Genomic DNA, 12,119 nt, shown 5'->3' with positions numbered 1-12,119 from the left:
GTAAACTGAGAAGGAGATGGATTTTTCTTTTTAATATAATACCAGTTGCCTGACTCTCCTGCTGATCCTGTGTCTGTAATACTTTGGGCTTGATTCACAAAAGAGTGCTGACTGTTAGCATGGCCGTTTTCGTGCGAATTTTCGCATTGCGCGTGATCGCGAATTTTGGCACAAAACGATAATGTTTTTGCGTGCAAACGCGAATTTTATCGCGAAATCTATATCGTTTTCATGCGAAAATTCACGTTTGCGCACGGAAAACATGATCGTTTAGCGCAAAAACTCTCGATCGCGCGCAATGCGAAAATTCGCGCGAAAACGGCCGTGCTAACAGTTAGCACTCTTTTGTGAATCAAGCCCTTTCTGTCACAGCTCCTCAACAAGCATGCAGATCAGGTGCTCTGACTGAAGTCAGACTGGATTAGCTGCATGCTTGTTTCAGGTCTGTGATTCAGCCTCTACTGCAGCTAAAGAGATCAGCAGGACTGCCAGGCATCTGGTATTGCGTAAAAGGAAACATCCATATCCCTCTCAGTTTAGGTTCCCTTTAAGATATGTACTTTGTGCAAACTAAAAGTAATTCTTATCAACAAAGTTCTAAGACAGATTATTTTTTATTGACCATATGACAATTCCTGCTGGCTTCCTATAGACAACTAGCCTAGTTAGAGTCATCATATGGATGAATGTTAAAGGAGAACTGTAGTGAGAGGGATATGGAGGCTGCCATATTTATTTCCTTTTAAGCAATACCAGTTGCCTGGCAGCCCTGATGGTCTATTTGCCTAAAGAAGTGTCTGAATCACACCAGAAACAAGCATGCAGCTAATCTTGTCATATCTGTCTAAATTTGTCAGAAACACCTGATCTGCTGCTTGCTTGTTCAGGGCCTATGGCTGAAAGTATTAGAGGCAGAGGATTAGCTGAATAGCCAGGCAACTGGTATTGCTTAAAAGGAAATAAATATGGCAGCCTCCATATACCTCTCACTACAGTTCTCCTTTAAGGCATATCATTAACATCTCTGCCTATTTGCTTTACATAATGGGAAAATCTAAATAAATAAGCCTCCACAAGTCTGGTTTATCCTTGGGAACAATTTCCAAATGGCTATTCGAGCGGTTCAGGTTTATCTGTACAAACAATAATATGCAAGTATAAACACAAAAGGACCACATAGCCATCTCACTGATCAGGAAGGGGACGCATTATGTCTCCCAGAGAGTAATGCATTTTTACAAAAAAGTAAAAATGAATCCAAAGACCTCATGAAGATTCTGAAACAGGTGAAGAAGATGAGGAAACAGGTGGACAGGTATCTACAGTAAAATGTACCCCTAAATCGATTCAACCTTAGAGCTGCTTAGCAACTGCTCCAAAGCCACCAGCCAGACAGCAGATTGCAAGGGCACTTGGGGATAAAGTTCTTATGTTTGGGATAATAAATGTTTGGATGAATACAAGATCAAATTGTTTGATAATAATGACCATCATTATGTTTGAATGAAAAAAGTGAGGTTTGTAAGCCAAAGATTACATAATTCCAGTCATGCACCATGGGGGTGGAAGCATCATGTTTGGGGGATGATTTGCTGCAAGATGGACTGATACAAATAAACAGCACCATGAAGAAGGAAAATCATGTATATATAGTGCAGCAACATCCAGAAGAGCTCAGTCAGGAAGCTGAAGCTAAGTCACAACTGGCAAAAATGGTTTAGGGATAACTAGGTCTAACTATTGAAGTGACCATCAAACAGTTGCAAATGAAGAGAGGGCACACAATAGGTTTAGCTACTGCTGTATTGGAGCAAGTCAGATAATGCACAACATGTTTCAGGCTGTGCCCTTCTGTCCGAAACAGGTTTTGCGTTTCCTGACTAGCTCCAGTTTAGCAGTGGCACAAACCTGTTGTGTGCCATTTCTTCGTGTGCAATTGTCAAGTGCGTTGGAACTAGTAAAAAAGGGCGCACAGGGATAGTGGACAAAAAGGGCGCCGCCATAGACTGCAATGCAAAATATCGGCTATTCGGCGCCCGACAGGAAAAAAGGTCGCACGAGAAATAGCGGTTACAGGGATCGTGTTAACAAAGGTTTTCGTTTACAGGATAAAGTTTATAACAAATATCGTTTACAAGTTCGTTTAGACTTTGTATTATACTTATTTTTTTGTTTGTAAATTTCGCTTATATGGGTTTTAACTAGTTTTTTTCGTTTTAAAATGCGCTTATAAAACTATAACAACTAAAATTTCGTTTACACTTCTTTTAGCATTTAAAATTCGTTTTCATATGTATAATGCTTAAATAACGTTTCTAAAGCTGATTGTATTAGAAATACATCGCTTATGGTATTCACTTTGTTTTTACACTTCTAATGCGCTGATTATAGTTACTAAAATATCGCTTTAAATATTACTGTTATTTTAAGATTTCTACGTGATTTTAAGGCTAGTTATTCTATTACAAATTACTGTTATTTTAAGATTTCTACGTGATTTTAAGGCTAGTTATTCTATTACAAATATATAAATTATTTTATTCATGTTATTTGGAGTGAAGTATTTTAAGGATTAAATATATTATTGTTTATATGTGTTTAGCGTGTTTTGTGCAGTGGGGATGGTTAGGTTTAGGCATTACTAGGGGGTCTAGGGGTTAGGGATAGGTACAGGGAGGGTTAGGACCAGGGTGGTGGTTAGTTTTAGGCACCACCAGGGGGGTCTTAGGTTTAGGCACCAGAAGGGGAGTCTTAGGTTTAGGCACCAACAGGGGGGTCTTAGGTTTAGGCACCACCAGGGGAGTCTTAGGTTTAGGCACTAACAGGGGGGTCTTAGGTTTAGGCACCACCAGGGGGGTCTTAGGTTTAGGCACCAACAGGGGGGTCTTAGGTTTAGGCACCAACAGGGGGGTCTTAGGTTTAGGCACCAACAGGGGGGTATTAGGTTTAAGCACCACCAGGGGAGTCTTAGGTTTAGGCACCACCAGGGGGGTCTTAGGTTTAGGCACCAACAGGGGGGTCTTAGGTTTAGGCACCACCAGGGGGGTCTTAGGTTTAGGCACCAACAGGGGGGTCTTAGGTTTAGGCACCACCAGGGGAGTTATAGGTTTAGGCACCACCAGGGGGGTCTTAGGTTTAAGCACCACCAGGGGAGTCTTAGGTTTAGGCACCACCAGGGGGGTCTAGGGGTTAGGGATAGGTACAGGGAGGGCTCTGTATGAGAGTAAGGTTAGGTATTGTTATAGTACAATATATGTAATATATACAATTTATTACATTATGTGTATTTACATAAAGGGGGGTCTAGGTGTGAGGGATAGGGATAAGGAGAGATATCTGTGACCCTAAAGTTAGGTATAATTGTAGTAAAACACCTGTAAAACCTACCATTCTAGTACTATGCTTAATACAAGTGTAAATATCGTTTTTGCTATAGACGCTATTTGACGTTTCATTTCAGAATTCGTTTACTGTTATAGACGGTATTTTGCCATTTCATTTCCGTTTATTTAACGTATTTAGCACTAAATTATCGTTTATAACCTCTTAAACGAAAAATACGGTTTTGCATTCAAACTTTTAATTTTGGCTACACCCCGCGCCCTTTTTTCCAGGCACCCTTTTTTGATATACGCAAGTGCGTTTGCAGTGGGTGGTTCCCCTGCGGAGATTGAGCACTGGCAAATCATTGGGACAGAGAACCAGTATACTAACCAGAGCTGGCTTGTGCTTATTGTCTGGCCATTAAACAGACCTGAGCTTAAAGGGAACCTTAACTGAACGGGGGGTAAAGAGTTTCACTTACCTGGGGCTATTACCAGCCCCCTGCAGTAGTCCTGTGCCCACGGAGCTGCTCTGGAATCCTCCGGTCCCCCGCTGTCACTTAGTTTCGTTTTTGATGACTCACCAGTCGGCCGGCCGCCATGCATATTATTGGACGCATTCCCTACTGCAATTAGCTCTGTTGTGGACCGCAACACATAAAAAAATACGCGTTGCCGCATTCCGCACGCGTAGATATATGGCAACGCGTATTTTTTGTACGCGTTGCGGTCCACAACAGCGCTAATTGCAGTAGGGAATGCGTCCAATAATACGCATGGCGGCTGGCCGACTGGTGAGTCGTCAAAAAACGAAACTAAGTGACAGCGGGGGACCGGAGGATTCCAGAGCGGCTCCGAGGGCACAGGACTGCTGCAGGGGGCTGGTAATATCCCCAGGTAATTGAAACTCTTTACCCCCCGTTCAGTTAAGGTTCCCTTTAATCCAACTGAAAATTTTGGGGCAGAATTTAAAAAAAGCATGAGGGCGACAAGGAAGCCTACAAACCAATCTCAGTTATGCTAGTTCTGTCCGAAGCCAAAATTGCAACTTATTGTAAAAAACTGGTGGAAGGCAACCTAAAGTGCATATCGCAAATTAAAGAATATATCCTCCCTGGCAGTCTAATTATGTTATTATTTGTAGTGGTACATTGTTTTGCATGGAAATGTTTTGGAAATGTTTTGTTTTATATTGTAGGCCTATATTTCTTAGGCATAACTCACTTCCAAACAGAAGTATAGAGACATCCCTGGTATGATAAAGTTTGAAACACAAAATCATCATAATAATAAGGATAATAATATTATAAATAATAATAATGATAAGAATACATTGAATTCAATAATTTAATCACATCGCAAGCACCAAAGTCTGCCCTAGTGATGAGCATGAATTTAGCAAAATTGTAATTTCGCATTGTAATTTGCAATTATAATGCAAAATTTAGAGAAAAACGATTTCATTTGTAAACATAAACAGGAACCGTAATTTCTCATTTTTCTGTACTTTTTCGCGTAATTTTGTTCTGATTTTAGTGGTTAATAGCAAAGCCGTCATACATGCTATCACCACCAAAATAACTATGCATGTTAAGAGGAATAGTGGTAACAAGACAAAAAAAATCAAAAAGACTGTAGTTTTTGAGAAAATTGATTTTGAAAATGCAAAGAAAATATGGTATTTAAACTTATAAAAATTATTTTTTCCTTTGCATTTTCAAAATCCTCTTTCTCAAAAAAATACTTCTGTAAATAACTGTGTAGCCTACCTACAGTATATGTGGCTTATCCTGCTGCTGGAACCTCTAGCAGTTGCATGATCTGCTATGGCCTTAGCTATGTCTACGACTAAGGCCTCGATTCATAAAGCATTCCCGCATGCGGAAATACTGAAAACAGCTCACTTTACCGACCACATAGCAAAATTTGTATTCATAAAAGCTTTTTCCGCATGAAAAGCCGACATTCGCGAGCAGAGTGATAAATCACCGCCTTGCGCTGTGATTATCTTAACAAAAGTAACAAAATGTCAATTCATAAAGATTAGAGGAAGCGGTATGCATACGGGGATTACCGCTACCTCGGATGTGGCGAGAAGCGTGCGGAATACAGTGCAGTGAATGGGACAGACCTCCCAAGCAGCAGCAGAGAGAACACCGCACGGAAGGACTCTGCCTGCTTCTCCTGTTTCTGCAAGGCTCCCGACAGGCTACTGACTGCCTACAGCGGGAAATCTCCGCTCTGCTATCGCAACTAGCAACATTTTATGAATGACCACCGTGGAGTCAGAAATACCGAGCGCGGAGTTTCCCCGCACTGATTTACTTCACCGAACACATTTTTATGAATCAAGGCCTAAGTGTGTGGTTGCAGTGTTAACCACAGATCTTCTGAGATATCCCAACTTCTCTCATTTAAACAGAATGCTACACTTGTGCATAATATTAAGACATATTCATAGTCTTATCATTATTGACACTATAAAAGAATGCACAATGAAAAGCATGCGTTTCAACAAATATTGTTTTGTTTGTAATTAACTGGAAGCACATCTCATGTAATGTAATGTAATGTGGTTCTCACTATGACCATTTCTTTTATCATACACCTAACAGAAATAGAAACTCAGACATACAGGATTAAAAATATCCTCATGACTTCATTCAGTTACATTTAGGCAAGCATCACCACCAAACACTTATACAGGAAACTGATCTAAACATAGATAGACTGGCTGGCATGTGTCTGGAACATAAATACCAAGATTTAATTAGAACCCCTATTATGCTGTTGCTTGTTGCCATCTGAAGAGCAAGTTCTTTTTGTAAATACCATATCTAGAATTTCTTGGGCAAATATTCTGGCATATAAGACTACTTTTTAACCCTTGAACATCTTCTGAAAATCCAGGGGTCGTCTTATACGCCAGTTGTCATTGATGCCGGGTAATATACCCTATCTTTTTACCGACTCTCAGATCTCACTGCTGAGGACTGTAGTGAAGTGGCGCAGGCACACATGTGCGAGATCTGAGAGGTAGAAAAGGAGGTAAATAGCATAGTCTGGGATCCATTCTTCTATACCGCTGTAATAAACAGGTTGGGGGGTCGTCTTATATGCCCAAAAGTTGGGGGGCGTCTTATATGCCCAGTTGTCTTATACGCCAGAATATACGGAATATATATATATATATATATATATATATATATATATATATATATATATATATACTCTTCTCAGAGTTGCTTGAAGAAGCAGGACTATACCTGTGAAACGCAACATTTCATGGAGTGTGCCAATAAAATTTATGCCTATTTAAACTGACAGTTTCTAGTGTCTGCTTATAGGAGGTAAGTCCACCACTGCCTTCCAAGCAATTTTTAACTTGTTAATAATTTGGTTTTATCCTTCTGGCGCCTCTGTTCACTTTGCAGTTCATGCATGGACAAGTCCACTGTCTTCCAGGGTCTTCTCTTAATTTGAATACACCTCAAAAAGAACACCAAAAATTCAGATATAAAAACAATGATAGTGCAGACTGTTTTCCTGAGTTATAACACCACAGGTGTAAAATTCTCCACAAGCTTACTGACAGTGGGGGGCGGGGACCACCACCAGCAACAATAATCAAACACTCCCCTCCTTAGAGTATTACTCCCCGCTCACTGTCGTGCAGCTGGGTTGAGAGAGTGGCAGGTTCTGCTTCAGTGAAATATCAACTGTCTGTGGCTCTTTAAATCATCAACAGACACCCGCTCAAAAATGTTTAACATTTCTCGCTTCTCCCATTCATTCACCAATACATTTATCATTGCTTATCACACCGAAATGAGGGTAGATTAGTGTTAGATGTAGATGAGGGTAGATCAGTGTTAGGTGTAGATGAGAGTAGATTAGCATTAGGCATAGATGAGGGTAGGTCAGTGTTAAGCCTCATCTACACGCGTAGATGAGGCTCCGATCCGGCGGCTCGATTAGCCGGCGGATCGCCTCTTCCGCGTCCCCGCTAGCCCGTGCATGTGCCGGATTCGATACCCGCTCGTCCCCGGCGCCACGCTGCTTATCTACCGCTCGATTCCCTGCCATTGTCCCCTCGCGGGGACCGAGCAGGGAATCGGCAGTAGCAAGATCCGACCTGTTGGATCTTATCAATCGAGCCGCATCAGCGGCTCGATTGATAAGCCACATCGCCACCTCATCTACGCGTGTAGATGATGCTTTAGGCATAGATGAGGGTAGGTTAGTGTTAGGCGTACATGAGGGTAGATCAGTGTTAGGCGTAGATGAGGGTAGGTTAGTGTTAGGCGTACATGAGGGTAGATCAGTGTTAGGCGTAGATGAGGGTAGGTTAGTGTTAGGCGTTAGATGCAGGGGAGGTTAGTGTGATAATAGATTGAGATAGGTGATAGAATATTTGTAATATTACCAACATTCCACTATTGATAGCAGGTGATAATATAAAGATAAAATTAGAGATGACCTACTATCTCAATATCTTGCACCCATTTTTACTTGCAGCACTTTTAAATATTGTCAGGAAGATCAGGACTTGTTTTATTAGTATTCTGTTGCAGTAGTAAGACAAGCAAAAAGAGGATCATTAACAGAAAGTATGTACAGTTCCAATATTTTACTGGAGACTAGTAGCTTCAAGTGTGCTCCTCACATGCCAGAGTTTATTCAGTATCTTCCAATACAGCTCTTACATCTGACAAATGGTTGGGTTCCTGTGCTAAATTCAGATTATTTTATGATTTTTATTCCTCAGCAGTAACTATATTATACAGTCTATAATATTTTAACCACTAGCTGCGTTTGCAAAAGTATATCTATGCCCTGTGGGAAGACTGCTCCCATTCCAGGAACATAGATACTTGTCTATTGATCTCAATGGGAGGCGCCCGTGACCCCCCATTCCGTGGCAGTTGATTAGTACACCGATCAATGAATGGGAACACGGTTCCCATTCACCGATCTAAGTGCTGGTATCAATGATAGCCTGCATCAATGAGATGCCTGCGGTCATTGCAATAAAGAAAGTAACACATCCACACGTTACTTCCTGTAAGCGTAGTAATAGTACGCACAAGAAGGTAACATGTGAGGACATCTTGTGGCCAAAAAGTAAGATTACACCTAAATACACTTTTTAAGTAAAAAAAAAAAATATAATTGATATATAATTAAAATTAACCCCTTGCCTCCCCGCCATAGTTATCCCCAAAATGTAATACGGTATATATATTTATTTAAAAATATATATAAATGAATAAAAATACATAAATACACTTTTTAATATGTATCTTATGAGGGTATATTACTGTTTTTTTTTTGCAAATTGTAATTAGTTATGGACGCAAAGCAGAAAAATTACACTTTTATTTCCAAATAAAATATTGTCATAAATATAACAAGTGAGTTTTCATTACAGCAGCATGTACTATTTTAAAACTATAATGGCCAAAGACTGAGAAATAATGATTTTTTTTTTCATTTAATCTATTTAAAATGCAAAAAAACAAGATATAGATCATTCTGTTGTGATAAGTAGTGATAAAGTTATTGGTGTATGAATGGAAGGAGTGCTGACAGGTGAAAATTGCTCTGGTCTACACAGGAAAAAACCTTCAGTGATGAAGTGGTTAAGGTAAGTCTTTGAAGAATCATTATTACTTGAATTGTGGTGAAATTTTTCCCTCCCTTAGAGGCTTTGCTATTTTTTTTATTTGTAAATTAATTTCATAAAATGATTTAAAGGTTTTGAAATATTAAATAACTTTCCTTGGCCTTTAAGTTGAATAAATGCATAAAATGTGTTTACTTTTTCAGATTCAAATGCCAGTGTTTCGTGTTCAGATTCAGAAGAAACTGGTTCGATGACCCTTACTGAAGCAAGGAATGCAGATGGCCTCAATTATCTAATGGTGACTACATAAGGCACAGAATGAGGACAAAAACAAATTGGAAAAATAAAAAAAAAACTTAAGCAAAAGACATCAGTATCAACGTTTCAAAAATTCACATAAAAGCAAAGCCTTGAACGCTTCATTTATCGAGGAAAACAGGCAGGTGTCTGTAATGGCTACTGCATAACTTCTGAATGCTGAAGAATTTGCAGTTACAATGAGATGTAAATAAATGGATTCAGCCAGGTTGCTTTATTCTAGCTTTCAGTGCTAGAACTTGATAAGAACCCAATTCAATGACCTTACCCTTTGGATACTTACATTAAAACAAGAACATCATATTTGTTTGAATTTTTAAGTTTAGCTTTCCAACTGAAGTTGAGACAATAAATACATTTCCAAATGCAATGACTGCTTGTTATATCCTTTCAGACTCCAGAGTTATATACTGTGATGAATTAAAACAAAAACTTCCCCCCTAGCAACCCACCATACCTTCCTTGCTGATTGTTTACTGGCCCTGCAGTATCTACTGTTTAACAATCGGTGCATACTCCATCACTTGACCTGAGTGTTCTTATGTGAAGTCACCCGATTATATCAAATTCTAAAAGCAAGCAATTTTAGTATTTACCTACACTACATAAGAAAAAAAAAAGTTCACCCTCTTTCAATTCTAAGGTTTTCTGTGTCAAGAACTGACCCGCTGCAGGCCCCTTTCCCTCCAGTCGCTATGATGACAGACCTCTGTGAGCTTGTCAGAAGCCGCTTTCTTTGGCTTCTGACCGCGTGATCACTGTGAGACAATCACATTGGCTCACATTGATGGACAGGATCAGGAGCCAATGAAAGTGGCTTTGGCGAGGGAAATAGAGCACTGCCGTCAAAGGAACCTGCGATTCGTCGGGAGGCGCCGTTCTGTGGTACCAGCAGTCTTTGGTCCCAAAGGCACCAGAAACTTCTGGTACGTAAGGGGTTACAATTGGGTAAATACAATCTCAAATAAATAACACATAATACAATACAATACAATAACATTTGTAAAGCGCTTTTCTCCCATAGGACTCAAAGCGCATAGTTGTGTCTCAGATTAATACAGGGTTGCAGGCTGGGTTGTGTTACAGAGGAGATAGTCAGATGTTCATGAATGCCAGACTAAAGAGGTAGGTTTTCAGTTTAGACTTAAATGCTTCCAGGGATGGAGCTGTCCTGATTGGGTGTGGCAGGGAGTTCCAAAGTGTAGGGGCAGCATGACAAAAGGCTCTATCTCCAAAGGTTTTGAGGTGGACTCTGTTGCGTCCTTTTGATCTAAGATTGTGGTGGGTGTGATGCAGTTGCAACAAGTCCTTCAGGTATACAGGGCCCAGATTGTGCAAGGATTTGAATGTCAGTAAGCCAATCTTAAACAGAATTCTCCATTTTATCGGTAGCCAGTGGAGTGAGCTCAGGGTTGGTGTTATGTGGCAATGGCGGGGTTGGCTCGTTAACAGCCTTGCGGCGGCATTCTGTAATAATTGCAGACAGCGTAAGTCTTTCTTATGCAGGCCTGTGTAGAGAGCGTTGCAGTAGTCTAACCTTGATGTGACGAAGGCATGGACTAGGGTTAAAAGATCCTCTGAAGGAATTAGGTGTTTAATCTTTGCAACATTCCTTAGATGAAAGAAGGAATGTTTCACAACAGCTGAGATTTGATTCCTGAAGCTTAATTTCCTATCAATCAGTACTCCCAGGCTGCGCACACAGTCTGAGTTTTTCAGGTCTGAGCTCCCTATCCTTAGCGGTGTTGGTTGAGACTGGGGCTGCTTTGCTGTTGAGCCCTGGCCCTCGATAACAAGAACCTCAGTTTTGTCAGCATTAAGTTTTAGCCAATTCATATTCATCCACTCCTGAAGCTCGGCTGAGCATGAGTTTATTTGTGGAGTAGGGTCTGTGATGCCAGATTTGAATGACAAATATAGCTGGGTGTCATCAGCATAGCAATGATAAGTCAGGCCATGTTTTTGTATGATTTCTCCAAGTGGCAGCATGTATATGGTGAAAAGTAAAGGGGATAATATTGCGCCCTGAGGTACACCGTATTTTAGTGGTACAGGGTTGGAGAGGAAGGGCCCTAAGGCTACCCTTTGTGTTCTGCCAGCCAGGAAGGAGTTGAACCACTGGAGAACAATGCCATCTATGCCACAGTACTCTTGTAGCCTGTTGAGCAAGATTTCATGATCAACTGTGTCAAAAGCCGCTGAGCGGTCGAGCAAAATCAGGATGGAACATTGACCCTTGTCTCTTGCAATGAGCAGATCATTGCAAATCTGGGTGAGGGCTGTTTCACAGCTGTGATATTTCCTGAAGCCAGATTGAAGAGGGTCAAGGATGTTGTTTCTGGAGAGCCTGTCTTCAAGTTGGAGGTAGACAGCCTTTTCAATAACTTTTCCCAGAAAGGGGAGGTTAGAGACAGGTCTGTAGCTGTTTAGAGCATCTGGGTCTAAGGATGGTTTCTTGAGTAGAGGCCTGACGATTGCTTCTTTCAGAGTAGAGGGAAACCACCCTTCCTGTAAGGAGCCGTTGACTATTTTGTGGAATGCCGGTGTAAATAGTTCAGGGCATTTCAACATGAACTTAGTGGGGCCTGGGTCCAGATCGCAGGTAGTCTGGCGAAGGTTTGAGAGGATATCCAAGATGTCTTTTTCAGTGATTACTTTAAAATCAGACCATGGTGGTAGGCTATTTTTGCACCTGTTATATGGCTCTGCATGGGTTTCTTGGGCTGTGAATTGAATGGCAGATCGTATGGAGGAGACTTTGTCTGAGAAGAAGTGGGCAAATTTCTCGCACAGTTCCTGTGAAGGTCTGATGCTGGATTTCCTGCAAGATGGATTGCAGAGACTGTCAACCG

The 12,119-nt window shown here is 40.8% G+C and overlaps 1 protein-coding gene across 1 annotated transcript in view; it reads left to right on the top strand.

The window, feature by feature from the left end:
* The window catches only part of ROS1 (ROS proto-oncogene 1, receptor tyrosine kinase), a 189,521-nt gene extending 179,915 nt beyond the window's left edge, over positions 1-9,606 (top strand). Inside the window, 1 exon segment of the mRNA XM_068233370.1 lies at positions 9,153-9,606. Coding sequence (XP_068089471.1) covers positions 9,153-9,259 — 107 coding nt within the window. The 3' untranslated portion in view covers positions 9,260-9,606.
* The last annotated feature ends 2,513 nt before the right edge of the window (positions 9,607-12,119 follow it).

Source organism: Hyperolius riggenbachi, chromosome 4 (genome assembly GCF_040937935.1).
Source record: "Hyperolius riggenbachi isolate aHypRig1 chromosome 4, aHypRig1.pri, whole genome shotgun sequence".
NCBI classification, from domain to species: Eukaryota; Metazoa; Chordata; class Amphibia; order Anura; family Hyperoliidae; genus Hyperolius; species Hyperolius riggenbachi.
The sequence above is the reverse complement of the archived record's forward strand: the minus strand, read 5'-3'. Positions and strand labels throughout refer to the sequence as shown.